The following is a 27,977-nucleotide window of genomic DNA, read 5'->3' as shown; positions in this document are numbered from 1 at the left end:
GAAACGGCGCACAATAGAGCGAATCCACTCAGCGAAGTTAACTGTAATCACGAAGTTTGACTGCTGGCTGTACTGGCACCACAACCACTGCACTCTCCAGGAGGCGTGCCGCTTAAATGTGATGGGTGTGTCTTACACGTGATTTTTTATAACGTCATACAAATTGTTTAGAATGGTTTAATATGGCTGTCCGATTAATGTCCAAACTATTGAATTTCTCCAATACTTGTTTGAAGTTAAAAAATGAATTCACTCCTTCACCAAGGCCTTCTCGACGAGTATACCTCCTAAAGTGTCCACCTTTACCCTTGGCTATCGGCCGGTGTGGTTCTTTTTGTGCTTGTTCAGCTAACTGTTCATAAAGTCTTCTTGTTGAGTGAATGTGACCACCAACACTAAACAACTCTAGGTGAATATTGGTGTCATAAAACGTATATGGTTTTTTACCTAATTGACACTTTGGTTGTTGGATTGTGGCTCTGCTTCCTGGCATCCTAGTTAGGGAAAGAACAAAAACATGATGAGCTAATCTAGTGGTAACAGTTAATTTGCAGGATGATGTGAGTGTTTCCACTTGTTAGTGGTGCCACCATCAATTTATGTGCTGATTCTGGTCACAACTAAAGCCAACCAATTCCTGGGGCTACAAGTCCAACTGTTGGGTACAGCCTTATATGGCTATTAACCACCTACCACTTTGTGGTCCTCCCTGTAAGAAAAGGAAGAGGTGGTACAGTTAATAACAACTAAATAGCTACCAACACAGCACACCTGATTTGATTGTGAGGGTGTTGCTTGAATGGCGTGGCACCTATAAAGATAGACAAGAGATGTACCAGTGTTACAGAGTCAATAGCCAGTGGTTATTATCTAAGATGTAGTGCTATTCAGTTATCCCAGCTCTGGTATGCAAGGACATATGGCACCTGAACAACTTAGCGTGGAGGAGTCAACCTAACTAATACGCTTTGGTAAACTAGCTGTCTACTTTACAAGCCTCAGAAATGTCGTTGTGGGGAAGCCCTATCTTGCAATGTACAGCACACATTAGCATCACATGAGACAGAAGGTGTGATAGAAGCCACACTAAAAGGAAAACGACCATCTGATGATCTGGCAAGTGTTGTAGGAGGCATAACCACTGACTATGTTGTCAATGGCTTCACAACACATCTTACTTCTTATGGCGTGTTCAGTGGTTTGTTGTAGTTGATAATAGTTGATTGATGAAGCGTTTACCTGTGACATTATGTGCAATTCAATTGTGCATGACAGATCGTGGTATATTTCTGACCTGTGAACAGAAAGAGTTTATTGACTCGCTCTCCTGTATAGATTTCTGCTTGAGATATCTGAAATGTCTTCGGGCTAGATTTCCTCTGATAGCTATTGCAATTATATAATGCAACACTTGAGATAATTGATGTAATTAGGTGATTTCATTTTTTGTAGTGGTACAAGGAGATTCTTAGAAAGACATGGGAACTTGATGTGGTTACCCCCCACACTCACCACCAATTAAACTATTCAAAATGTCCTGCCAACCAAAAATAGTAGATGAGCGGATTCATTCAAATTTTGTGATCCATAGAACAAGCAGAGGTCATGGTGAAGCCAACCCAACTCTTGAGAATGGAAGCCAGTTGTTATTTTATTAACCACAAGCTAACTGTTTATCTATGGTAGAACTATTAACACTCCACTTATCTAATTTACAATGAAGGGTCTATTTCATATAAAGTAATGCCACTTTGTTAGTTTCAATGCTACTGGCTAATCCCTGGGGGGAAAAGGAAAAGGGTCACTGTTATAGTATCTTATATCGGATGACGGCTAAAGTTACAATCAACAAGTTATACAGTTACATGGACACACACACATGGGCCGTACCAGACTGGAGCAAAACAATGCTGTTATGCGTCCTTTGTGTCTCTGTCTGTCTCATCCTAGTCTCTAATACTTTCACACTTGACATAACACTTTTGTGTAGTAATAGCCGCATACTGTTGTTGCGTGATACTGGGGTGAAAACATAGCATCAATGCATGTTGCTATAAATGAGACGTACATTTTTGTGCCACTTTTGTAGCAGCCCTCTTTGCACGTTCTTCCTTCATCCTTAGAATTTCGGCTCTAGTTCTCATACCCCTTATTGCTGTATGACATCATAAACAATGAAATACACATGAGCTGTAAAAATGGTATTCTTAAGGATTCACAAAAAGGAACCACAAGAAAATCCATGATTACCACAATAGAAAACATACATACCTCATTACAAGTATATTTTAATCTATTTACTAACCAGCTTGTAACTTTACTATGGTCTGTGTCATTTGTACTCTTCGTTGTTCTTTTAAATTTTCATATTTCTTTTTAGCTAGGTACCTTCGTATTACTATACATTATCAGCATGTTGAGTAAAGTGTGGGTAAAATAGTACTATCTTACCAGATTGTAGTTGGATTATTAAGGTAAGTCTCTTTGCTTGTGCTTGTTTTTCTGCTTTGAAGTGGTGGCGAGCAAGAAACCCACGAATTGCTACACCATATGGTAACAATTACACATACAGAAAACAAAACTAGCACCTGACTGTAATCTGGTGATAGCTAATTGTTGTTTGTGATGACTTCTCCTGACCAGCAAACCTCTCACCCTTGCCTGTAACTTGATAATCAGTTCTTCTCTTCTCTTTGCCATCAATTTCTTGTATGCTAGCCAGCGAGCAAATCCTATTTACCAATAGGTACTCCATCTAAATGATTTGAGATCTATATGATTGCTAACCATTCTGTATAACTCTGGCAGCTCTGTGGTACGTGTTTATAATCTGTGTTAGCCGTTCAACATGATAGTATTTCAGAAAAACCTATTAAACAATGTTTTGCTTTAATTTCTTTGAAACTTGGAGTTTTACCTTGGTGAGTCCCATTTTCCATCCCTCTAGTCCTGACTGCATCAACACTTGTATACAATTTGTAGGACAGGCTTCTACTGCTTCACTCAATTTGAAACTGATCAATTTGTATCGCTCCACAAAAGTATCAAATGGAATACGATGTGAGTAACCCTAATGAGAAGATTTCATGTTACAATGAACAGTGCAAGAATGAGAAAGTCTAAATGTCTACCAACAGTATGCATGTCTGGGGGAAATCTTAACTCAAGGGTGTGGAGGCATTTTTCCTTAATGACCACTACAATACTATGTCACAATCAGCCTACTTGTTTTCTAATGAGAGTGGTCTCAATCACACCAGTATAGCGTAGCTGGACAATGACTTTGTCAATTTGAAAGTGATTGCGACTCTTAAAGTCATTAGGTCTAATACACCTGTGTACAATAATAATTGATAATAGATGATGTAATGTTTTGTCCATCCCTACCTAACAAAGTGAGGTGTGCCAGCTAACATCTGTGATACCAGATCTCTCAATGAGTACTACAACACACAAACACAACAGTATTAAATTATCACTGTTGACAGCTACATGTGCTCACCACAAAATATGCCCCAACTGTGCGGGATTTTCTAGCGGTTAAAGTCCCGCTAGATGATAATGGTGACTTGGCCTTCATTTGAGGGGACCCAACCTAAAGTGTGTACCAGAGATACTGAAATAGTAGCATTCTAAATGTTTAGTTTAAAACCTGTGGAGCTCTGCGGCTAAATATTGGTGTAGCTGAAGGTTTTGGTTTCTTTCTCTGGTGAGGACTTCCAGTCTCCGCAACTTCAGTTGAAAGTGAGCTGACAAATAGTTCACTGACTAGTGTGTCATTAGAATCTTTTAGCAGATTCACTACATCAGAATGGAGAGTATCACGGTTCTTTTCCAAGAAGCCAGCTGTTTCATAGGTAACCTAGTGTGTGGACCACAACTATGTAAATAGGAGACAAGCCAGCATCTTGTGTCTATCTACCAAGCATGAATACACTTTACACTTGCACATTACAAACATACTGGGCCGGCATAATGTGTGAAGGTGAAACAAGGCCCTCTATCTTTGGGAGGAGTGTAGTAAGCAGAGCTTGAAAAGTGGTCATGAAATTTATCTAAAGGACAGATAGGTAAATTGTAGTACTGTATTAACATGTTGTATGTTACCTGCTAATGATCGGTCTGTTGCTCTAGGGAATCTACTTTCCTCATCCAATAAAGCCAGCATACCCATTGGTCTCTGGTATGGTACATCATATTTAAACTGATAAGCAGGTAAGTATCTTACATTGAGGAAAATATCCAAACGTGGCCGATTATCCTCATACATCACCGTGTCCACTTCAATCCCTTCCCTTTCATATTCCTCCTATTGTTCCACAGTAATAAGTCTGTAGTGACTACTCTTGAGCCCCACCTACCTGTTCCCATGCAAACACATGCTGGTTGAAGTAAAATTGAAGTTGTTCATTTGCAATGTTTATGCAGAGCTGCTCAAAGGAATTGTTCTTGAAATTTTCAAACCCAAAAATATCTAGTACTCCAATGGTATGAAGCTGGCGACTATAAAAATATATCACTATTTAAACTGTAACAATATCTGTATGCCTCACCTTTCCATTGGTGGCTTTAGTATAATGTTAATTTTACGTACAATCCAAGTGAATAGTCGTCCATATAACACCTAACGGAAATGACACAATCTTAGGCATGTGTTAAATTTATATACCTTAGCCATTGCATCTCTGAAGTCTACAGCCTTTTCAATAGACACAGGACGTCTTATTGTTTCTCCCATAGTGATAACATTTGATGAAGTAAGAGCTGCAGCAATCCTATTAGCCTGTACACCCAATAGAGTGGCAGCTAAGGGGGAAACAAACAAATTGAATATTGACCATAACATGTAGTTGGTTAGATACCATATGTTAACACTTCCATAGTAGATACATAGGTACCCTCCCCAGCATAAGCTACTGATGAATCAGCTTCTAATTTAATATCCCCAATGTGTAGTATGGCAGCCAAGATACTGTACATTGATTCCACTTCCTGTTGGTACCAATAATACAACTTGTACTGGTCAATTACCTGCTGACCTGTGGGGTGAACCCGATGACATGGAAACATCGTTCAATTGTCAGAAACATGTCGTAGAATTTCACTCTCTTTTGTGTACTTGTGCCACCATGGCCGAGATAGCTGTAACAGACGTGTCAACATTGAAAGTACAAGTTGGCGTACTAACCGATGTTGTTGCATTGGTCTGAGTTTGTATTTATCAAGAGCTTCGCGATACGTAAGCCCGGCCAGCAGATAGTAGAACACATGAAAATTCTTCTCTTTCCTTTAAATAAGTGTCAATATATGAAAAAATAATTATGACAAACTGGTATAGCTAATGATACCTTGCTTGCATAACAACACGTGATTTTTCAAGCAAATACTCAGACAATTTTGCTGATAATGAAAGTCAGTATTGAAATACAAGGTGATACTGAGTTACCAACCTCCCACTACATTCCCTGAAGGGGTAAAATGAAGCTCCAGGTATTTTCCAAATCGAGAAGAATTATTGTTGATAACTGTACGAGCATTTCCAAAAGACTCCAATAGCGGGTTAACCTACATATGAATTGTCACAACCCAATCATATCAATTTCATTTATAATTACTTGTAAAATTTGATCTTCTAAAGTTCTAGTTTCAGCCTGTGAAAGAAGCCATGTGGTTGATATACAACAAAATTAAACAATAAAGTTAACATGTACTTTCCCAAGTCTCATCAGCTGCTGAACAACAAAGTTAGACGCTTCAGTTTTACCAGCTCCACTTTCACCGGATATCACAATACACTAGACAATACCCTGTGTAAAACCCTATTAATAATATAGTGTTCATCGATCACCTGGCTTCTGTCCTCGCTGATCATACCCTGATAAGCACCATCAGATATTGCAAAGATGTGAGGGGGTAAATGTCCTCTAGAAACATTGATGTACTTCAAGGATTCCTAGAGGTAGCAAGAATAATACTGCCAGAATCACCCTGTTGAGTGGCTTCCCAAGATTAACCACGATTGTACATATCATTAGCCCTAACAGTCATTTTAGGTTACCTCTTCTGAGTATAAGTCTGGTAGCTCATGAAATGGGTTGACTGATATCAGGATATCTCCAACATAGGTATAAATGGTCCCCTTTAAGTAACGTCCCTTCAGCTGGGCTGCAATAACTCCCTAAGAACATAGAGAATAGATTGTCATCTCTCAAAGTTATGACTCACCTCATCAACGTATTCCAAAGTGGTCAAATCATCTACCAGTTTATTCTGTAGGTTTTTACGTCTAACAGTCGTACAGACATACTACTACAAATAAATGATTGTTATAGCTTACTTCATTGTTTCCTTATCATCCGAAGAACCAGTCCCATCAGAGAGGATCTGCTCATGTTGTCCTTCACTATCTTTATTGTAAAGGTCCACCAATGTCATTAGCTTCCTCCTCAACTAATTACCAATGCTAATAATGTTACGAACAATAGTCTTGTGCTTACTGATCGAGTGTTTTGGGGGACATGTTTAAGAAATGGAAGTAACAACAACTCAGACGAAGTCGGGCGTACTTCAAAATCCTTTATCAAACATCTTTAAATGCAGCAATAGTAACACCTTATATATAGTGAAAATAGTTGTACTTTGCAATGAATTCATTCAAGTGATTACTCCACTTGTCAGGCTTCTTCAAAGTGGGTGGCGGTGACCGAGGTATAGCCAGTAATGCCTTCATAGGGTGTTGTCCATACAATGGAGGTGTACCATCAGTAACTTCAATAGTAGTGATACCAAGTGACCACACATCAGCTCTCATATCATATTCATAGGCTTGATTCTCACAAGCTATCACCTGTAATGTCAACATGATAGCTAATAGTAAACAAGTCCTGTTAGCTGATATAGCAAATGGTCTTTTTGCACCTCATTAATTATTGAGATATCTCTGTTAAGAATCTAAAATCTAATTCATACCTTTCCTTCATGCATATGTCAGTTTTTATTACTTAATGTATTTAATGATATGCAAACCTGCCAATGACAATCTATACTGATTGTATTGCAAGTGTTTTAGTGAAATTCACGAGAACACATTGATGTTGGCTATACATGTGGAATACAATGATGTCATGAACCAGATTCAAAATATTTTTGGTTTGGATTTCCTCTTTTGCAATCTAAAGGTGTGTCAGTCATTGTGGTAAAGTATTGTGTAGTGATCAATTTCATGCAGAGAGAGGTGTCCGTATAGGTCTCACATGCTACATATCTATACCCAGTGGTATCATACTGGCGAAGCATGATGGAGTATAACTCTATCATAATTGAACCTTGCTTTTCTCTGAACTATAGCTAGTCATTGGGAGTTTTGGGAGGCACTTAGCAATATAGTTATGTTACCTAACAAGCACTCCAAGAACATCTATCCTTATTCTTACAAGATGGTCGCTCAACAGTATGGGTCATATACCCAGCTAGCTATCTCGGTATATTGAAGAGAACCCCAGGTGACCAACTATGCAGTCATGATTTTATACTGGTCAGCATTTTAGCAGAAAATTATATATGCCAGGACTTCCCTGGTTGCAAGTAATTGTCAACACATTTTCAATTTCATGCAGACACACGTGCATGTGTACAGATCAAAATGGTTCATTATTCCTGCTAACATATAGCTTGGGCAAAATAGAATACATAAAATTAATCACACCTTGTTGCTTTCAGAGAAACTTTTTTCTGATAAGCCACTGCAGTGGAGTATTGGGGCTAGCGGTTTATGCAACCATAGAACTGTCCATGCAGACATTTGAGGCTTGACCTTTGACCTAATTAATTGTATCATTTTATAAAACTATCATCCCACAATCCTTTTATTAGCATCACTGGAAAGTCAGTTACATAGTAAATTGTTTCATGAAGAATGCCAGGTTTTGTTGAACATCTATCACATAGCTTTTCATGCTATGTACCCACATTGTTCCTGTGTCTTGCTAAGTCAGCAGTGTAAGCTTGACAGGTCTATACCATAATTATGGACCAGCAACACTGACCTGGTTTCATATGTATCAACCATGCTCACCGTACAGGCCACATGTACCATGCCTATTAATTATTTATATTTACTTGCAAATTCAGTGTAAAACACAAACGGTGATTTAAAAATTATGGACCGTGTCTAACTAAAGTCTGTATTAATAATATTTCTAATCTGTAGTCTCCCTCGTTTATTTATTCATGCAGTGTACAATCACTGTCATATGATGTTACGTATATTCACTCATACCGTACCTCGGGTGCCATCCAATATGGTGTCCCAATAGATGTATGCCGATAACCAGTGGTCCGTTCCACCATAGCAGATACCCCTAACAACACAATATCGCAACATCATCATCATTAACAACTCCTTACCAAAGTCCACCAGTCTAATATGAGCTTGTCGGGTAAGCAACACATTTTGTCCCTTAATATCACGGTGCATGACATGTTCTTTGTGTAAGTACACTAGTCCTTCAGTGACCTCCCTCAAGATGTATGCAATAAGATCCTCTGGCAGAAACATTGTCTTGTCATTCATGTTCTTCACCAGATTGGTCACCGACCCTCCAGAACAATACTGTGTAGGTAATAGAAAATCTATAAACTATTATATTTAGCCACTATAGCTAATAGCTATACGTTATAGAAAATTGTGTGTAACCATAGTGTAGGTGGAGTATCTGTATGTAATGTGTATTCTACCTCCATTACGATCCAGAGTTGATCGTCTTCACGTTTGTCCCTCTTCACGAACGCTCCAAAGAACTTTACTATGTTTGGATGACTGGAGTGACTCTGAAACACGTTTAGTTCTGATCTGATGTCCTCTTCCTTATCCAGTACCGCCTCCATGATCTTCACAGCAGCTATTTCACCATTCTTGCAGTTCCTACTCTTAAACACCTCCCCGTAGTTGCCTCCACCGATCACTTCAAGCAACTCCCATTCACCACTCGGCTCTGGAAGGTTTTTGATTTGTGATAAACCATCCGACTCGCCGAAATACATCATAAATAATGGTCGTTTACACCTCTAGCATCTTTGAGGGAGCCCAGATATAGGGCGGGGCACATTTAAGCTACAGCTCTTCCGATTCGTTTTGCAGCACGTGATTGTTCTATCGAGCCCCTCCCACGTAACTTTCCGAAGTGCTAACAGTTTGAGTTTAAGGTGTGAAGTCGTCAACCATGTCTGGAGCGGATTGTTACCACTGGGAAGCGAAGCGAAAGCAAAGGACTATAGACCGACAAAGAGAGGCGGCCCGTACTGCCGCATTACTTTCCCGCGAAAGGCAAAGCCCAGCTGAGGTGAGCGAGACACCAAGTTATTCACATTGTTTTATACTGACTGAAACTGTATTGTTTTTTCTTTTATGTCTAGCGACCAAGATCATCAGAGTCACGACCTGGAACGTCAGCATCGCGACCAGGGACGGCAGAATCCGGAGAAATAGCTAACAATCCGGATAACAACCAGACCCGGGTTGAAAATGGAGTGCAAAGACGTGAACACACCACTGACATTAGTCCTGCTAAACTAAAACGAAGACTTTCTGTGAGTTGGTACTCTTCTAACATGTTTGACGTGTGACACTCCACAGGACTTGGATTACGAGATGCAGTGGTGACGACGACAGACTCAGACACATACACACACCCTTGTAAGAACACACAATGAAGAAATGAATTAAAATAATTACAATAACTACACAAGTCAAGATTCTGTCTTTTCCTTTTTCTTCTTTTTCTTTGGAGTGGTGACTTCAAGTACCTTAGTACAGACAGTAGTATATCACTACAACCCAATACAATCATAACTGGTACCTCTACTGCACTGCTTGATTCTGTGGTTTCTTCCTCAGTTTGATGATGCTTCTTCTTTTTCTTCTTTGGAGTTACCTCAGCGGTCTGTCCATACCACAACACATGTACAGTAACACACGTTGCTACACACCATATATATCATCACCATGTATGCAGTCCACAAGCACGCCCAACCACAAGTAAAGAAGGATCACAAATTATAATAATTTACTGTATAGTAAAAAAGTTTGGTGAAAACCCACTATTGCAAAATTAGCAAAAAAAACTTTGGCGAGTGGGGTTTTTCACCTGAATTTTTTTATAATCTACGATAGAACGTAGCTACCACGTACTGTACTAACATCGCTACACACAAGTGTGAATGATTAAACAACTTGCCAATTAAGGGGTGTGGCAGCCGTTTCAATCGTGACTCTTTATCCCTCACAGTAAGGGACGACTTGCAATGGAAATGGCTGCCACATCCCTTAATTGGCAAGTCTTAATCACTTGTAAGTAGCGATGTTGCATTCGATTGGTAGCTATTGTAAAAGTTTGCTGGTTCTTGTAATATCAAGAGCAACGTTTGGATTTTGTAGCATTATCGAGAGCAATGTAAGTAGCGTAGTATGGTAGTTAAGTAGTGTAGCTTTGTAGTTAAACAGTATTAATAGCTAGTTTTGGTTGTACCCCCTTGGTTTTGATTAGAAAAAATTTTATTTTATAGCACTCTTCTGGGACAATTGAACCTTGCGACAATTTAATCGAAGGGAATGCTTGGAAATACCCACAATACCTGTCATGATGTTTTGATACCCATCATTTCAGCAGGTGATTGCTAAAAATAATTAAAACTTTGGCGATTATAATGCTATTCGCCAAATTTTTTACTGCCAAAGTTTTTTTTTACAATACAGTAACATGTCTATTTCATCTTCTATGTCCATGCTACAAAAGAGTACATAATAATAATAAATATTATACACTCTTGATGCTACCGATACCAATTTCCTCTCTTTCTACTAATTGTTAGTTATATAATTATAATGATAAGTAAATCCATACAAGCTTTCAAGTAAACTTATAAATAGCTATATGTGACTGTCTCAGCGAAAACCCGTCTAGTTTGTACACAAGCACGCGTTTCAAGAAAAACGAAATTAAAAAAAAATTGGTGAAATTACACATTTACAAAGTAAATTGTATGCAAGTTTCAATCGAGCTATTACTCAGAGAAGGAAGACTCAAATCAATTAAACCTATATACCACCTTATTCGCCTACTCATGGAGAGTTCGAAACTCTTTGTTCAATGTCTGTAGTCCCAATGGCTTGCATGTCACATGCGTTTGTTTACGATGCGGTAGATGTAAACAAAATTGTTGCCATTTCTACAACAAAACCGCCTTCGTACGCCTATGCGCAAGTAACTGCTGGGCGAAAACTAAACCTTGGTCGATCTGCCAATCCATGGTGAACATTGTAAGCCAAATCCAACTATGTAGACTACTCCAAATGGAAGTTATGGCTGTGAATGCAAGCACCTGTAGTCTATTTTTAGTATAGTCACTGTACAAATTGATTTCCTTGCGCTTCCTACTGTCTAGTGCTGTAATTCCAAAACTACCCATCATAATCGACTGACTTTTAGCAAACCATTCGTTGAACAATGCAGATAATGCTGAGAACATAAAAAGAAATTCGGAAGTTGTGAGAACTAGATGGGTTTTCGCTGAGATGGTCACATATAGTCAATTATACTACATTTCTCTCTACAGACCTTTAATGCAGGCTCCCCTGCATTAAAAAGCAGTGACAATGTCAAGTCAATAACTCAATCTCACTTAACTGCAAAATGATACTAACAGGCAGTATTTACTCCCTTAACTAATAACAGGCTCTTTACAGGATCTGCACATCATGTGGACGCACAACACAATACAAACACATCATCTAGCTCTACCTCTACAGCACTGCTGGACTCCTCCACCTCAACTGCAGGTTCTTGTTCTTCCGTTTCTTGTTGTTGTCTTTTCTTCTTCTTTTTCTTCTTTTCTGAAAGCATGAAATGGTTCACCTTCAGAGGAGGGCAGACACGGTTTAAGCACTACATAAAATCATTGCTTTAATTTGCATAGCTCTGCTTGGTATATCACGTGAGCCTCAATAGTCTTAGTACAAAACTAGCAAACAGTAGGTTGGAGGGGGTTTGCTGGAAAATTGGATCAAGTTTCAAGTAAGCTTTACAATGGTACACTTGGTTTTTCAAAATTCCTGTTTTGTTTCTCATTTCTTAAACTTAGCGTCACTCAGCACATCATTCATGAATAAAACATCTGTGAAACTAAATGCGTCTGCCTTCCTCTGGTTCACATTCAAAACTGAAACTTCAGAGCATGTATTTGTGCAATCACATTATGCAGATAAATTACTCTAGCCAATTATCAATGAAGTATACAAAACAAGAAATGACCTACAAAACAGATGGGGTATTCTGAATAGGAAGTCATACACAACCTCCACAATAGGTCTTATCAGTCAATACAAAAAACATATGTCCTGAAAGCTTGTAAAGTTCCATGAACTGGTCACTGTACTGTGTACACTGTATGAACAACAATACGTTGTTACCTGATGGAGTATCAACAGTGGGTACTGATTCTGGGAACAAAAAATCTTGGGCTCCCTCGATAAGCTCTTCTTTCTTAGTTTTCTTGCTGGAACCTTCTGCCAGTGAGTCATCTAGCTTCCTCTTTTTGCCTTTCTTTGTTTCTAGTGTAGAATCTGCTGCAGGATTGTACTGGACTGCACTAGAGATATATAGTATATATATATATGAAGAGGGTAACAAAAATTATTAAACTTACGGTTTCATTTCAAACTTCTCAGCTTTAGCTAATGCTTTTCCAGTACCACTAATTCTCCTCATCTGAAATGCAGCCAATCATTGCAGCAGTTCTAGCCACACCCACTTACTTACCTGGCCCTGTTCCACCTGTCTAAGCCTGTCCTCAATTTTTGCTCTTCCTTGTATTCCAACATCTTGGGACCCATCTTCTCCTAATGCATCATACCGCACCGCCAGCGCTGTCTTGGCAGCCAGCATTCGTGAGATCTTCAAACAGAGTTTTGAAATAGTAATTTAACAGGTACTACTATGATAAAGATATTATGTGAGTACCTTTCCTTTGTTCTTTGCGGAAGTTTGGCCAACTAGAGAGGCATGGTAGATCAGTCCATATTTGGGAGTGTCGTGTTTTGTCTTGAGAGCTCTGGTGTCAAAGTAAATACAAAATGTCACATGTAATTCACAACCAAAGGTATTCTAATAATTTACTCCGCAGACTTTGCATCATACTTTGTGCCTTGTACTGTAAGAATGGTGGTGCTTGCAAAACCTTCGAATTAAGTTGTAACTACACACAATGGCAGCCATAACAGTTTAACATGCCAAAACACTGCTACAATGTACGTAATTCCAAAAATTCTGCCCAATAGGAATCAATGCTAATACCAACTGCATCATATTAGTACTATTAATGGCACTACACTCACCATTTTAGATTCAATGGAGTCTGAATGGACAAACACAACAAGCATAGAATAATATTACCTTTGCACGCACTACTAAATGACCTGAAACCTTATCCTTTAGCAGTCACTTCCTTGTAGGAAACGCAGCTAAAATGTACTTCATAACCTCACCAATTTTAACAACTATGTTAAGTAGGTCGCTAAGATATACTTTATGACCTCATTAATAAGACCACCTCATTATAGTGACCACATCAAGTCTACAGGTCCCAAACATAGCTAAGGTGTACTTCATGACCTCACTAAAAGACCACCTCATTATAGTGACCATGTCGAGTAGGTCCCTAACACAGTTACGGTGTACCACTTTAACCACCTCACTACTGAGGTAATGTTTTAATGGCCTGCCCAGATATATGTACATGTCCATACTACATTACAGTTAACAAACTCTCTGAAGTTGGAAAAACCTCCATAATAAAGACAAAAAATTTGGTCCCAATAGGTCTGGTCCATACCTCTGAAAGATGCACACTATAGCAAAAAGTGGTCTTGGTCCCAGGTTCCACTGTAGCCAATGCTACATGATCAATAATACTCACTTTACCAGACTAAAATCCATCCCATACTGATTACATATCAAAGTTTGAGAGATAAAATTCCTCATGGGTGACGTACTCCAAATTTGAGGCAGATTTGTACCAGAATTTTAAGTTCAATTAGTAGCAACCTATTGGAAGTGTTTTGAGTTGTCCTTTTGGGCTTGATATACATGCCAAAGTGCCATGAAAGGTATTGTGAGGTTGGTTTCTGGTCAATGCTTTTTGTGAGAAAGTTCAAACCTCCATGATCCCTAATATAGTACTACCATATTGTATGATACACTACACTGCACAGTACACACATGCATGCACATATGCTACATATACCACAAACCTAAACAATGCCTTCTCAGCCCCAAGAATCTGTACAGTTGATGATGGATGTTTAGCCAGATTCATCAGAGACCCTGTACATGCAATAACACTAGCAAACATCTCATTGGTAATAATCCAACCAACCAGCATGAGCGATGAGCCTTGCACCCACCAACTCCCCGACCATGATAGTCAGATTAGGGGCAATAGCCATCATACGATTCTTCAGGTAGTCATAAAGCTGGGTCCTGTATTCTGATATCTGAATGATCTGTAGGATCACATGATGCACATACAAGATCACATGATCCATCAATAACCTGGTCACATAAGTGGATAATGTTGCAGATATCTTCTTGTGAAATCTGTGATCATGGCAATGAGACAAGTATGTCTAAAATGAAAACATTGGTACCTCTGTTCCCATGGATACTTCAGCCATTTCTTTTACCTCGGCTTCTACTTCTTCCGGTAGAACAGATGATAGATCCATATCTGCACAGTTCTCCTTCATTCCAATCACCTTCACTGTCTTTGCATAGACAAGGTTGTCTGATACTAGTTTGCCCAGCTCAGGGAAGTGCCAACCATACCACTCCCTACACCTCATCACATAATTGTTCAGTTCCTTGTCTAGGTCGTCTAGTAAGCCTAACAAGCAATAAGATGTGTGCATCATTGAGTAGTGTGTGTGTGTGTGTGTGTGTGTGTGTGTGTGTGTGTGTGTGTGTGTGTGTGTGTGTGTGTGTGTGTGTGTGTGTGTGTGTGTGTGTGTGTGTGTGTGTGTGTGCACATATGCAAATGCTATAGAATCACACATTATGACATATGTACACTTACTGATGGCCTGTACTACCATGGTGTCCACCTTATCAGGACTAAACTTGAGTTTGTATCGTGACAAACTATGAAAAATGACACGTCAAGAGGTGCTTCACTCAAGTTAACTTACCTGTGTGCCAGTCCTAAAGACATAGCATTGATCTCTTCCTCAGGCAGCCCCGTGATCAAGTTACTACGTTGCAGGCGGATACATCTCATCAACTCATTTACAGCATTGTTGTGTAAACAACTGACATCAAATTTCTCCTGTGGGATCACATGAGCAATGGTGAGATCATGTGAGCAATATCAGGCACTTAACAAGGAAGGATTTATTGTAAAAGTCTAATTAATTTACTTGCCAAGCATACTAGCTCAACTTTTATTACCACCAACCACAGTGTGTGGGTTATGGACTTGCCTTTATCAAGTTTCCCAGTTTAGAGTCAGCCACTGCTAATGTATCATGTGCTCCTGAAGCAAACACCTTCTTCAGTAGTTTCTTCAGTCCTTTACCCATCTTGCCTTCCACAGTAGCCGTGGTAGCTAGTATGTGTGGTATGTGATATATATATATAAACCAAGGTGATTACATTTCCAATAATATCCTATAAGCAGAAATTTTGGTGAGCAGAATATTTGGCATTTGCTTAATAATTTGCACTTAATGAAAATTTTATTTGATGAGATGCATTTCCCATGTGGTAGCACAAATTGTTAGCTAGCTGCGTGGCTTCTCGTTTAAAAAGGAAGTAACTTACCTTATTAAACTCGTTCATGTGAAATGGAGATCCATAGCTAACCATCCAAAAATGATTCTCCATGCAAGATTTTCATAGAATATACCTTCACTTCCTTCCAACGAAACAGCAGGACAATATTACAGACAATCGTATAATTATTTGATTAATCACTGGCTGAGGTTCAGTACATCAATAGTAAAAAGTTAGTGTGTAATGTGCCTCCCATACAGTAAGTATTTATAGCTAGATATCTCATAACTATCTTAATTTGTATCAGCTCCATGCACTTGACCTTCAACATCACCGTACTTGATAACCTCGCCAGATACAACACCTTCCTTCTTGCTCGATCTTGTGCCTGTTCAATCGGTTAAAATATTAGAAACACTAATAATAAAATATGGGAGATTTTAATTTGGCGATTTTGTAAGTGCCCACCAAATTTAATTCTATGCCAAAATTTCTGCTCATAGGCCTTGACAACTAGTCAAAAATAAAAATGGCACTTAGATTTCCACAATCACGATTCTGAAATGGCATCGACTCAACCAGCATTTGACCTACTGCAATTGGAAACATCTTGTTCGTTTTTGACTTCATATGATGAATATCATAGTACAGGATGAGGGGTAGATAATGACCTGAAATTTCGTAGGTAACCTTCAAAAGTATATTTGAAAAATGAAATATTGTCTGAAATTTGAAAAGTTGGCGATTAAACAGATGGCAGTTTACACATATCAGATTTACTAATTACGGAGAAAGATATAAATTGACAAGGAGAAAACATCCTGACCGCCTGGAAGACTCCTGCAAGCGTTCAAGTGTTAATCGGATGGCTGCAGGTTCAGGTACAGTCATGGATTTTTTTCCCTTTCTTCACCTTTTCAAACACACTTTCTGTAACAACTTTAAACAGGCTGTAGGACCAGGTGTCAGACCTTCAGCACTTGTGCTGTAAAGCCTTAATAAATAAAAGATGAAGTGAAACATGCCTTGAAAGATGAAACATGGGCAGTCATCTTTGTCGTTGTAAGCCCATCGGAAATTTCAGCTCATTACCTACTCCTCAATACGGAATACACAAGTACAGTACCACCTCTAGAAGGTATTTGTAAGATGTTAATATTGTACCTGCCAGAGCATCTGTCATGTCCCCAAACTTGGAGAAATGCTTCAGTTTAACACTACGGGAGTACTACCACTCATGATACTGTTACACGTGACCATCCCTTACACTTTATTGGCACTCTCTGGTGACTCAAATTCCTTGTACAGGTCATCAACCTTCTCCAGCTTGCGCTCATCAAGCAGCTGAACAAGTGCCACCGATGCTAGCACAACCCACCATATATAGGTCGCTCACCTTGAAGATGGCATATCCACTAGATGTCTCGAACAACACCAGCATCTTCAGTTCTTCGTTTACACGTGGAAGCTCACGTGACACTGTATTCTAACTTTTTAGTTATAAATGCTGATCCTTCCTTCATCCGGTATTAGTAATCTACACGAGTCAAATGTGGCGTGTTTGGCGAGGTTATTGTCACATTAAAACATCTGGTTTGGTGCAGTTACGGCAAGTACCTCATCATGTTGCGTTGTTTAATGGAAAGCGTCAGTTGTGTAGACCATTTCGCACTAGTGCCCCATTACACATTGGCCCATGGATACTAGGCACGCCACTGGCCAGATTCGCCATTGCTGTAGCTGGGAGATACGCACGCCGCTGGTGGAAGAACCTCCCTGATGGAGAAAAGGCTAGTATGGTCAAGTATGTGCGAGAAAGAAAGGACACTGTGTTTCTAGTGTGTTTAGGTGGACTGGGGGCGCTAGTGACCTACCTAGCAATGCACATAGAAGAGGCACCTATTACAGGTAGAAGGAGGTTTATATGGGTGTCTAACGAAGACTTGGAAACGATGTCAATAGGTGAATTTGAAGGAGCAATACAGAAATATACTGAATTAAATGCAGTGCTGGAGCCATCACACCAAGCATATAAACTGATCAAAGAAGTTGTGGAAAAGTTATTAGCAGCTAACCAGTATAAAGAAGTACAGAATATCAACTGGAGATTGTTTGTTGTGTGTAATGAAGAAGCTAATGCAATGACATACCCAACAGGCGAAATTTTAGTTTATACCGGATTATTGAAACAATTGACAACTGTAGATGAATTAGCGATGATTCTCGGCCATGAGATGTCCCATGCCGTGTTACGACACGGTCAGGAGAAACTGAGTGTAACCACTTTCATTGATTCTTTATTGTTATTTCCAATTGCCATAATCTGGTTCATGGCTCCATTTGACTCACTGGCCTATTTGATGCACATGATTAGTAAACGTCTAGTAACAATGGCACTGCATCTTCCTTATTCTCGTAGTTTGGAAACTGAAGCCGATATGATTGGGATGATGTTTGCAGCCCGTGCCTGCTATAATCCGGCAGCAGGCCCAAGTCTTTGGAGCCATTTTGGTGCCAATAACAATTCCATAGGGCATTACAAATCAACCCACCCACCAAGTGAAGAGAGAAGCAAGAAACTTCAAGAATTGCTCCCCATAGCCAAGTCACTGTGGGAAAGCAATGAGTGTGAGAAAACACAAGCAGCTCACAAGAAGTTCAACAAAGCAACGGGACATCATTGGAAGCAGAAAACTTTGGCTGTATCATAATTTTGAAAAATGATGTAATAATTTATTTTTTTATTTATATTTATCTGAAATAGCACGATATTTTAAATAAATATATATATATATACAAAGGAATTTCATATGTACTACAGAAAAAGTTTTCTTGTTGTTTGTGTGTGTACTGATAGGTTTGAGTATGATGATCTAGACACCTCCGCCACTGCGATCCACTTCAATTCTCTTCTTGTGCCCACCAACTTTATCCATTATCTTAGCTATCCGATTGTGGGCTACAGCACCACTCTTCAAAGAGCTCATCAGCTACAGAAATACTCGATCATACGTGCCATATATAAATTCAACACTTACAATGAGAAATTCTTCCTCTTCAATGGTACTGTTCTGGTTCACATCCACTTCAGCAATGAGTTCTCTTAGCTGAGCCTCACTGACTTGCTCCCCGATTTCTTCTAGGGCCTTGCGTAAATCTTTCTTACTATAATAGAACAGCAAACACTACATTTACTTAACAGTATAACCTGTATAAGTAGGCCAACAATTTTCAGTCTTACTACGTATAAGGCAAGTTAGCATTGCTGTATTAATTTTCAGGTAGGGAATTTATAGTTGGCTGGTCAGAGGTGTCTAATTGTCTATTTGACTGTAGAAATTGTGGCCATCAATAAGTCATTGCTCTTACCTTATGTGGCCATCTCCGTCCTTGTCGAAGGCTTTAAATTTCTTGATGTAATTTTGTGCCTCGGTGTAGGACAAGTTTATTGGTAGTTCATAGAGATCTTGTCTTGCCTTGTGACCCATTCCTTGCAGGAACTGCTTGGCTGACTCCAACTGTGCCTGCAGAACAAGAGTAAGTGTTAAACCAATATACTGTGCTCAGAATTCCAAACCATTCTTTAGAAAACCTTATTATACAATACTTGATGTCTGAGGCAACAGAAACCTCGATGTCAGTACAGTTTGCCACTTGGAAGCTTACTTTCTGGACAAGATAAACGTCTCATTGGTGTACATCTAGGTGTTGCAATAGCCTTGATATTATACAATTGTTCCTTTAGAACATTAGGCAGGGTTGATGTTGGATTAGTACTACACAAGGTTCAACATTCGTTTAAGATCACAAGGCGAATATTGACACTGTGACCTTATTTATAAAGCCACCTACTGAACGGCACCAAATGTATGAATGAGATAGCCTTATTACCAACGCCATGAAGCTAATAGTGCATGTTTGGAACCTACTTGATTAGTCACTATAATGAGGTGGTCCACAAAAGGGTGGCAAGGCTCCACTGTATGACACTGATATGTACCATCATATCTACAAAAGTTCTGCAAGCTACAGGTTCCTGAACATATCAAAACTAAAAAGTGATAATTGGTATACAGCTCGCTAAAATCTACATACCAGATTTGATAAGGCTTGAAAATTGCCAGGCCTATATAACAAGTACTGTATAGCAGGATATGTTGAGCTAGGGGGGATTTTTTGCCAACCAAAATTTCGAGGAGGAAAATTTTTGTTTCTTCAGGATTTCATAATACTCTATTTTTATCAAGCTGCAAATTTTGAGAAGGGAAATTTTTGTGGATAGCTGCCAATCCATGAAAATCGCAAAACTTTCCCTCAAAAATTCCTGCTACAATAAGTAAGCCCATACATACACTGTAGTTATAAAGTGATTTTATGTACCAAGAGAAGGTATGATTGGCTGCATTTTGTAGTAACACATGCTATAACTTAATACACTATGTATAGATTGCACACTCCACTCATGGTGGCAGGTATTGATAAGGTATCGCTGTATACACACATTCACCTTTTTCTCGCTCTTGCTCCAGCCAAGATGGGTCCCCATAGTTTCAACGATCTTCGGCAAAGCATCTTCAGCAGCTTGGACATTCAAGAATGCCAACCTGATGACACATTGTACACTGTAACACTAGCATCTCTATTGGACTTATACAGTGTCCATTTTGTTAATCTAGATGTGATACAAGTCATCAGGATAGTGACCAAAGAATAATGTTTGGGTAATGTTTATGATGTCTGTAGGTCTAGGGTTATCTGAAATGTTTAAATATCCCTCCCCCATAACGCATGCTCATCCCTACCTGGTTCGACGGGCAATCAGATCGGTTGCGGTACGAGCGTATTCCTTCATAGCTTGCTGCACTTCAGCCTCAATGTAGGGATGATCTTGGACTAGTCTACGTCCCACTACTGGCCATCTCCGACCAGTCAATGTTGCCATCTCAGCAACAAATGGGGCCTGATCACCATATGTGCAGGCTAAGTGCTTAGCCACCTAAAAGAAAGAGGATATAACTGCAGTGGAACTTGTGACCATGGTATTTTTGTGTATATGTATTTTATTTTGTGAGCTTTAGTGTAGTATGAGTATTGCTTTGTAGCTCCTTTTTTAAAACTCTTGTAAGGAAGAACGGCTATAGCCGAGTCCAAATAATATATCAAATCAAATCAAATCATGGTATAATGTTTGGGAATCAGGGGTCCAAATGGGATTGTGGATGAGTGTTCTTGGAGCCCACATTTTAGGGTGATGGAGTTCCTCTTTACATGAAGCTGCTTACAAAAAGTGGCCCTTTTGGAACGAAAAATCAGTAAGGCTTATAAACCAACTCTGCATCTTCCAAAATCCTACACAGTTTAAGCCACTAACAGATTCTAAAGTTAAGCCTTCTAAGGCAGGTCTCTCCACTGCTTAAACATGCATACTACATGAGCTTTGAACTATACTTGAAGAAGTATAAAGTCTATAAAAAGTGGTGTGAATCAACTATATTACAACTTGCTTGCAAACCACATGGGTGGGTGCACTGTACAAGTGGTAAGTAATTTACACCATCCGTTAGAATGTGTAGTTATATCACAAGGACCCAAGTATAGCAAACACAAACACACACACACACACACACACACACACACACACACACACACACACACACACACACACACACACACACACACACACACAGACACACACCTCCTCATCCAGACCATAGTCTTGTATCAGAGATATGAACAGTGAGGAATAATAATTGTCTCCACCAACAAGCATTAGCCCGTCTGTTTGACACTTCTTGGCTTGTTCAAATCCACCGACACTCACTACAGTATCCACTGTTTCTTGGGCCATTGAACGATACGTGGTCCACTTGCCCCCAGCAATGGTGACCAGGTTACTGTCACTGACTTCAATGATGTGATTACGAGCGATAGACTGTGTGTCCTTTGAGTTTGGGTCATGCACTAGTGGTCTTATTCCACTCCATGCGGCCAAGACATCACCTCGACGAACTGCAAACAATAGCATGAAAACACAATTCTAACATAAATAGGACCATTTCTGGGTCTACTATAAGTCTAATCATGAAACGCCAAGAAGAGTGCAAGTTGACTGGGGATCAAGTCTAGTTTTTTTTTGTTTTTGTTTTTGTTATTGTTGTTTGTTTATTTGTTTAGTTAACACTTTCAGTCAAGTCCATAATGGGATAGTATAATGAGGTGGTCTTATTAGTGAAGTACACCTTAGCTATGTTTGGGACCTACTTGACATGGTCACTACAATGACGTGGTCTTATTACTGACGTGGCCACTAAGTAAAATAAACTACATAATCTACAATGGACTGCAACTGAAAGCCTACGTATGTAAAAACTTGCCAAACATACATACGTACCAGATATATCTGGACTAAGGTAGTCTCTGATTTCTTGAAGGATAAATTGAATATCAAACTCCTTAGGGTGAGGGTCAGCAGTCACTTCAGTAGGGGCATCAGTAGTACCAGCAACTGTAGCACCTGTGAGCATGTCATGACATCATGTAATGTAATATGACATCACACAGGACACACCTTCCCATGGCAGGAAAAAGATCACTCGACCATCACTAGTAGCTGGATCAAGTAATCCCATTGACTTTGGGCTAAATAAAAACAACATAAAACTTGCATAAATATTATGGACAACTGAGGCCAGCCAATAGTGTCCTGATTATCAAAGTGTCTGGTGTCCTCATTAACAAGTTCCAGTGTGTACAATGAAAGATGAAAAATATAACACAAATTGGTGGATAAAAGTTTTGTAAATTTACGATGCACCTAATTCAGATTTCACAAATTTGTGCACAAAAAATTGGCACTTTAATCTTGTCATGTTAACTCTCAATACAGTAGGTGAAGAAGACGTCACAGTACCTGTAATAGCTTGGCAGGACAATATGTACTCCAGCACTTGGCTGACATATTTTCACCACATCAGGATTATCCATTATCCTCACATGGTCGGTAAATGGTCCGGTAGCGTTCACTATCACACGAGATCGCACCTCCCACTCCTTGCCTGTGATCATGTCACGTAGTCGAGCTCCACACAAAACTTGTTTAGTCTCTTGTTCTCCGTTTTCTTTTGATACCATTTGTTGCTCCTTGAGTAACGAGGTTACTTCAACGTGATTGGCTACGGTGGCTCCTTCCCTTGCAGCAGTCAATGCTATAGCAACATTCATTCTGGCATCATCATGCTGACCTGGAATGGAACATGGAATGCAGTATAGAAATAAAACCATGCTTACAGTCTACTGTACAACTCACCATCATAGTACACTATGGCTCCTGCCAGGCTATCCTTCTTCAAGTGAGGGAATTGTTCCAATGCTTTAGTTTTACTGACAAAGTAGCTCCACTTAATCCGTTGTGATCCAGACACTATATCATACATCTTGATCCCAGCCCAGTAGTATGGTACCTGCCACCATCTGTCACCACAACAACCGCGTAAACATACAATTAGCAGAAAACATGATTTCAACATTATTTTCAAAACAGAATGGTTCAATGCTTGAATGTCTCAAAAACTCAAAAACATTTTTCACAAAAACTTTACAAAATATAATAAGGTAGTCACCTGTATACTGGTAGCATTATCTCCAATGGACCAGCTAGGTGGGGTGCAATGTCTAGCAAGTTTCGTCTCTCATGAAGTGCCTCGCGTACCATCTTATACTACAGAGCAATACAATATGTTAACACAATAAATTGTCTACAATAAGAAAATAGCCAAGGTGTATTTCATGACCTCATTAATAAGACCACTTTACTATAGTGATCATGTCAAGTAAGTTCTGAATAGCCAAAAGGTACACATTACAACCTCATTAATAAGACCACCACAGTTACCATGGTTGCATATATATACTGCACAAAATTTGGCATGGTCCCACAGTGTTACCATCGTAAATTCCATCTTGCATGTAACACATATGTTAACTAATCTGTATGTGCCTACAACACATGCTACCCTGTAATGTGTATCATGTCAACAGTGTTGGGAGTAACGCGTTACTTATGTAACGTGTTACGTAATATTATTACTTTTGTGGTAACAAAGTAATATAACGAAATATGCTATAAAAACAGGTAATATAACGCAAGCTACTTTACTTACAAATGTAACGCGTTACCTAAGTAATATAGTTACTGTAACGAGTCTAATATTACGTAATATTATTACTACAAGTAACGAAGTTACTAATCTCGTTAGTTGTCCTTTGAGAAACGGCTAGCCACAACGAAGTAACGAGGCCTACTGAATGAAGCTTATTCACCAGCTTCTTACTTATAACCAAAATTTGCATATTGTCCAACAACGCAATCATGTCACGTGATAAGGTGGTACTGTAGTTTCATACATGACAGCTTAAGGCTGTGGACACAAAGTAATATAATATGTAATATTATTACAGTTACTTTATTTTATGGGTAATATGTAACTGTAACTAAATAGTTCAGTTGCAAGTAATATGTAATATGTAACTAGTTACTTTTACAAAGTAACTTGCCCAACACTGCATGTCAATGGAACATGCACCTCACAGGTATACAATAACATTCATGATTGCATGTTGCATGCACAATAGATGCATACAAGCCAAATGCTTGCATACAGTTATGAAACAAAGTCATTGTATTAACAGTGTGTACAAGTTGAGCTTAGCCCTGAGAAAACAGCTAAAAAAGAAGTTTTTTCTCAAGAGAAATACCATTTCAGCCAACCAGATGAATAGTTGTGACAGTAAAGGTGTCAAAAGCAGACATGTGTGGTTTGGCTCCAATACAGGTTTGGGAAAGAGACGTATACAACACATTATGGCTTCCCCATAGGAAATGTACGTATGTTGAAATTTTTGGATCGGTCATAAATACTGTGTCAGGAATTTAAATGAAAAGATAGGGGTCAAGTTGACTCCAGCAGTAGCACAATTGCACAAATAAACCAAATTTAAAGAACTTGTACAATTCCATTAAATGTGTTTAAGGGCTCAGCTCAACACGTACATACTAGCAGAGCCACAAATTAATTGACTAAAAGAGATACCATACTGACTTGAATTGCGGCCAGTCTCATACAAATCCTAGTCCTGTTTAGTCACTGAGGGTATACAGAAATAAAAGCCATGCATTAATGATCTCTGACAATTCTGTGCAGTGTTATAAACGATGAAGTGAAGAAGAGCCCTTTTAAAGTTTGAATCTGTGAAAAACATGAAGGAGAGAACAACACTGAGGTATGAAGTCGATTCATGAATACTAGTCATGTACATAAAAACCAGTCTTGTATAGTTGCTTGCCTTGTTTAGTAGCTGGGACAAAAAGTTTCTCGAAAAAAAAATAAACACCTGGGCCATAGAGATAAGTGGTTTTGCATTTTCGAATAATGCATGATATTGAGATAAATCACAAATATACCTTTTAATATTTCATACTCACTAAACTATTGATACGTTATGATTTACACTTACACTCACATCTGTGTTGGTAGAAATGATCTTGTAAAGGAGTAACAACTGCACTACAAAGTAAGGCTTTAAGCACCCCAAAGTAAAGAAACCATTATAAAGGAGATGAATACTTCTTCTAAACAAGTCCTGACTGCAGTGTGTATGGCTCAATGTATGGACTATACCACCAAAAGTTAGTATTTAGACATTTTAGAAAACCACATCGGTATCTGAAATATATTTTAGTAACTATTAATAGCAAAATACCTATAGCAAGATTTACTGGTTAAGGATGCTCTGTACAGTTTGTACAAGGCTTCCCAAGACATAGTCTGTTTTGCACTAAAAGAAATAGTATGGTCACTTAATTAGCCTGTGACATGTTGACGCATTTTAGTACCTGTAAATTAGGTATCCCATAGCAACAAGCACACGCATCTTGCTATTCTACACCCTCTCACTTAAATTAGAACTACTCCGTCATTTTTAATCCAATAGACATGAAATTTTCACACAAGCTACTTTAGTAATTGCTACTTTAGTAATTTTGCCAAAGAAGAGCGTTTGCCATTTTGAAATAGCAAGTTCAGATGATGAATAACGTGGAAGTAAAGAAAAGGATTTCTGGGAGTGTCAACCCGAAAGATAAATATGTGATGATTGAGAAGCTAAAAGACAAAAATAAAAACACACAATGGTTTGTGCTGTTTAGCATAGTGTATCATAAAAGTATCAAGGCTCTTGTGGGTAAACTGTAGGACTAGTTCTAGTATAAAGGGAAAAACTGTAATTCATGTTCTAAAGCAAATTTAGCAGTTGGGTTTGGACTAAACTGTGTACTAGTGTTAGCTTATATCCAGTAAAAAGTACAGCTAAAACCATTTGTAAGTTATAGAACAAATTAAATTTCATGGGAAGCTATATAAGCGGACTGTACAGAGTACCCTTAAAGGAACATAACACTCATCAGCTTTTCTCCCCTCCTTTCCCCAACTTCTAGATTAATCCATTGCATGAACAATTCAATCCTTAAGACTTCAGTAAAAAAAATTTATTTATTTATTAATGCTTTACAGCACAAGTGCTGAAGGTCTGTAGGACACCTGGTCCTACAGCCTGCTCAAAGACTTTAGCTACTTAGACTTTAACTACTTAAGGTGTGTTTGAAAAGTTGAAGACAGGAGAAAAAATCCATGACTGGACCTAGGTAGCCTCGAACCTGCAGCCATCCGATTTACGCTCGAACGCTTACAGGAGTCTACCAGGTGGTCAGGATGTATTCTCCTTGTTATTTTCATGTAATTATATCCATAGGAATTCTAGAGAGTAACTCATTATCTCTAAGTACCCCAAGTAGAACCAAATGGACACTAGTTTATTTATTAAAATAATGAACATGTAAAAGTTAGCTAGTGTGAAGTGGCATATATCACCATAAAAATGATACAAACACAATTCCACTGTAATGTGATCTTCATATACTAGTCAAGGTTTCATGCAGAATTCACAACTTACATGGTATGCATCAAATATTCATTTACACAATGCCAGTCCCAGCAGACCCCTCATGAACAACATATGGACATTTTGTTGATACTAAGAATTTTGTCTCAGATATAATAATATATGCAGTCAGTCTGTTGTTGGAATTTTCTACTATGTTTGGAAGAGAAGTAGTACTACACATCATCGTACCTGTTGGTAGTCTAGTTTCATAATAGCCTTCTGTAGGTAGCGTACTCCACCGTGGATCAGTTTGGTGCTACGACTGCTGGTCCCTGCTGAGAAATCATCCCTTTCTACCATGGCCACGCTCAGCCCTAAATGCAAAGTATCAACAATACACTCAGTCTAACTGTCACTGTGTAATAAGATCATCTGTCTCTTAAAATCCCAAGAAAGTAACCTGCCTATTGTGGCCATCACTTACTAAGACCACTGTGTAATAAGGTCACCCATCTGAATCAGCCAACCGTGTAATCCAATAACTGGTCATTAGTACACACCTGCTCAAAAATTTTGTCCCATGGAACAAAATATTTGATAAATGTCTACGTAACATCCGAGCTTTGTTTTGTTGTGACCATGAAATTCGCCAAATTTAAAATATAATTTTCACAAAATATGCCCCACTACGGACAGGGAATCAAAATGTAGACACGGTCACATTCCACTTCAGTACATATTGATTGTATGTGTAGTACCTCTTGTAGCAGCATCCAGAGCCACACCTGTGCCAGTAGCCCCGCCCCCAATCACTAGCACATCATACTGATGTCCTGACTGTAACTTAGCAACCTGTTCTTCCCTGTAGCCATAGTAACTAATTATAATTACTTTCATGCAAAATAAAATTCCTACCGGGTTGGAATTGAGAGCTGTTTTGTGTGGTGAGGTATTGGGTCAGTGGCTTTGTTCTCACGTGCCTCTACTTGGGTTTTCTGCACGTAAAGACGTAAAAATGACTTAAGCGGTGTTTATAAATAGTTTGTCTCACTTTTAGCTTCCATCCGATTGCAGTAGCTGTCAGGCCAACTGCTGCGCTCCCCGCCACCACAGTACGAATTCTGTACATGATGAAATAGGAAAATAGCGCCTAGCAGCGCGTTAATAGCTGCATACCACAATCAAACCACGAAAAACACTTAGCATCCCGCGCTTATA

At 38.9% G+C, this 27,977-nt stretch overlaps 4 protein-coding genes and 1 pseudogene across 5 annotated transcripts; 2 read left to right on the top strand and 3 right to left on the bottom strand.

The window, feature by feature from the left end:
• Positions 1–126: 126 nt before the first annotated feature.
• On the bottom strand, positions 127–9,160 carry LOC136241491 (myosin-IIIb-like; annotated as a pseudogene).
• On the top strand, positions 8,725–9,746 carry LOC136241500 (uncharacterized). Its single transcript, XM_066032720.1, has 3 exons — positions 8,725–9,341; positions 9,415–9,588; positions 9,635–9,746. The coding sequence occupies exons 1-3, from the start codon at positions 9,222–9,224 to the stop codon at positions 9,659–9,661; spliced, it is 321 nt and encodes a 106-aa protein (XP_065888792.1). The 5' UTR covers positions 8,725–9,221; the 3' UTR covers positions 9,662–9,746.
• On the bottom strand, positions 9,690–17,330 carry LOC136241494 (nucleolar protein 58-like). Its single transcript, XM_066032712.1, has 17 exons — positions 17,218–17,330; positions 17,089–17,165; positions 16,986–17,038; positions 15,530–15,654; positions 15,239–15,375; positions 15,127–15,191; positions 14,702–14,937; positions 14,607–14,651; positions 14,431–14,557; positions 14,306–14,378; positions 13,017–13,107; positions 12,816–12,950; positions 12,703–12,764; positions 12,467–12,645; positions 11,799–11,890; positions 9,858–9,941; positions 9,690–9,804 (listed from the first exon to the last, which is right to left on the bottom strand). Exons 1-17 carry the CDS (start codon positions 17,260–17,262, stop codon positions 9,748–9,750), a joined length of 1,683 nt encoding a protein of 560 aa, XP_065888784.1. The 5' UTR covers positions 17,263–17,330; the 3' UTR covers positions 9,690–9,747.
• On the top strand, positions 17,292–18,699 carry LOC136241498 (metalloendopeptidase OMA1, mitochondrial-like). 2 transcript variants are annotated; one of them, XM_066032718.1, is made up of 2 exons: positions 17,292–17,978; positions 18,027–18,699. In XM_066032718.1, exons 1-2 carry the CDS (start codon positions 17,372–17,374, stop codon positions 18,530–18,532), a joined length of 1,113 nt encoding a protein of 370 aa, XP_065888790.1. In that variant the 5' UTR covers positions 17,292–17,371; the 3' UTR covers positions 18,533–18,699. The 2 variants fall into 2 exon arrangements, with proteins under 2 accessions (XP_065888790.1, XP_065888789.1); XM_066032717.1 differs by having other exon boundaries at positions 17,292–18,699.
• Positions 18,554–27,956, bottom strand: LOC136241492 (glycerol-3-phosphate dehydrogenase, mitochondrial-like). Its single transcript, XM_066032711.1, has 15 exons — positions 27,811–27,956; positions 27,675–27,754; positions 27,518–27,621; positions 27,009–27,133; positions 23,441–23,538; positions 23,128–23,291; positions 22,732–23,062; positions 22,390–22,460; positions 22,213–22,335; positions 21,517–21,830; positions 20,624–20,817; positions 20,329–20,425; positions 19,191–19,345; positions 18,860–18,986; positions 18,554–18,811 (listed from the first exon to the last, which is right to left on the bottom strand). The coding sequence occupies exons 1-15, from the start codon at positions 27,886–27,888 to the stop codon at positions 18,695–18,697; spliced, it is 2,178 nt and encodes a 725-aa protein (XP_065888783.1). The 5' UTR covers positions 27,889–27,956; the 3' UTR covers positions 18,554–18,694.
• Between the last annotated feature and the right edge of the window lie 21 nt (positions 27,957–27,977).

Source organism: Dysidea avara, chromosome 12 (assembly GCF_963678975.1).
Source record: "Dysidea avara chromosome 12, odDysAvar1.4, whole genome shotgun sequence".
Lineage (NCBI taxonomy): Eukaryota > Metazoa > Porifera > Demospongiae > Dictyoceratida > Dysideidae > Dysidea > Dysidea avara.
Note: the sequence above shows the minus strand (reverse complement) of the source record. Positions and strands in the feature narration are given on the sequence as shown.

Bases quoted from the DNA above. Each gene is read 5' to 3' on its own strand.
- LOC136241492 (XM_066032711.1), bottom strand. From the start codon at position 27,888: ATGTACAGAATTCGTACTGTGGTGGCGGGGAGCGCAGCAGTTGGCCTG. The intron at 23,292-23,440 runs GTGACTACCTTA...TTGTGGTGACAG, and splicing joins ATAATGCTACCAGTATACAG to ATGGTGGCAGGTACCATACT. The intron at 20,818-21,516 runs GTGTGTGTCTGT...TCTTTCTTTTAG, and splicing joins ACTATGGTCTGGATGAGGAG to GTGGCTAAGCACTTAGCCTG.
- LOC136241498 (XM_066032717.1), top strand. From the start codon at position 17,372: ATGTGGCGTGTTTGGCGAGGTTATTGTCACATTAAAACATCTGGTTTG.
- LOC136241500 (XM_066032720.1), top strand. From the start codon at position 9,222: ATGTCTGGAGCGGATTGTTACCACTGGGAAGCGAAGCGAAAGCAAAGG. The intron at 9,342-9,414 runs GTGAGCGAGACA...TTTTATGTCTAG, and splicing joins AAAGGCAAAGCCCAGCTGAG to CGACCAAGATCATCAGAGTC. The intron at 9,589-9,634 runs GTGAGTTGGTAC...GACACTCCACAG, and splicing joins AACTAAAACGAAGACTTTCT to GACTTGGATTACGAGATGCA.
- LOC136241494 (XM_066032712.1), bottom strand. From the start codon at position 17,262: ATGCTGGTGTTGTTCGAGACATCTAGTGGATATGCCATCTTCAAG. The intron at 15,655-16,985 runs GTACAATATTAA...CACACATACTAG, and splicing joins CATGACAGATGCTCTGGCAG to CTACCACGGCTACTGTGGAA. The intron at 14,652-14,701 runs GTACCAATGTTT...CCATGATCACAG, and splicing joins AAGTATCCATGGGAACAGAG to ATTTCACAAGAAGATATCTG.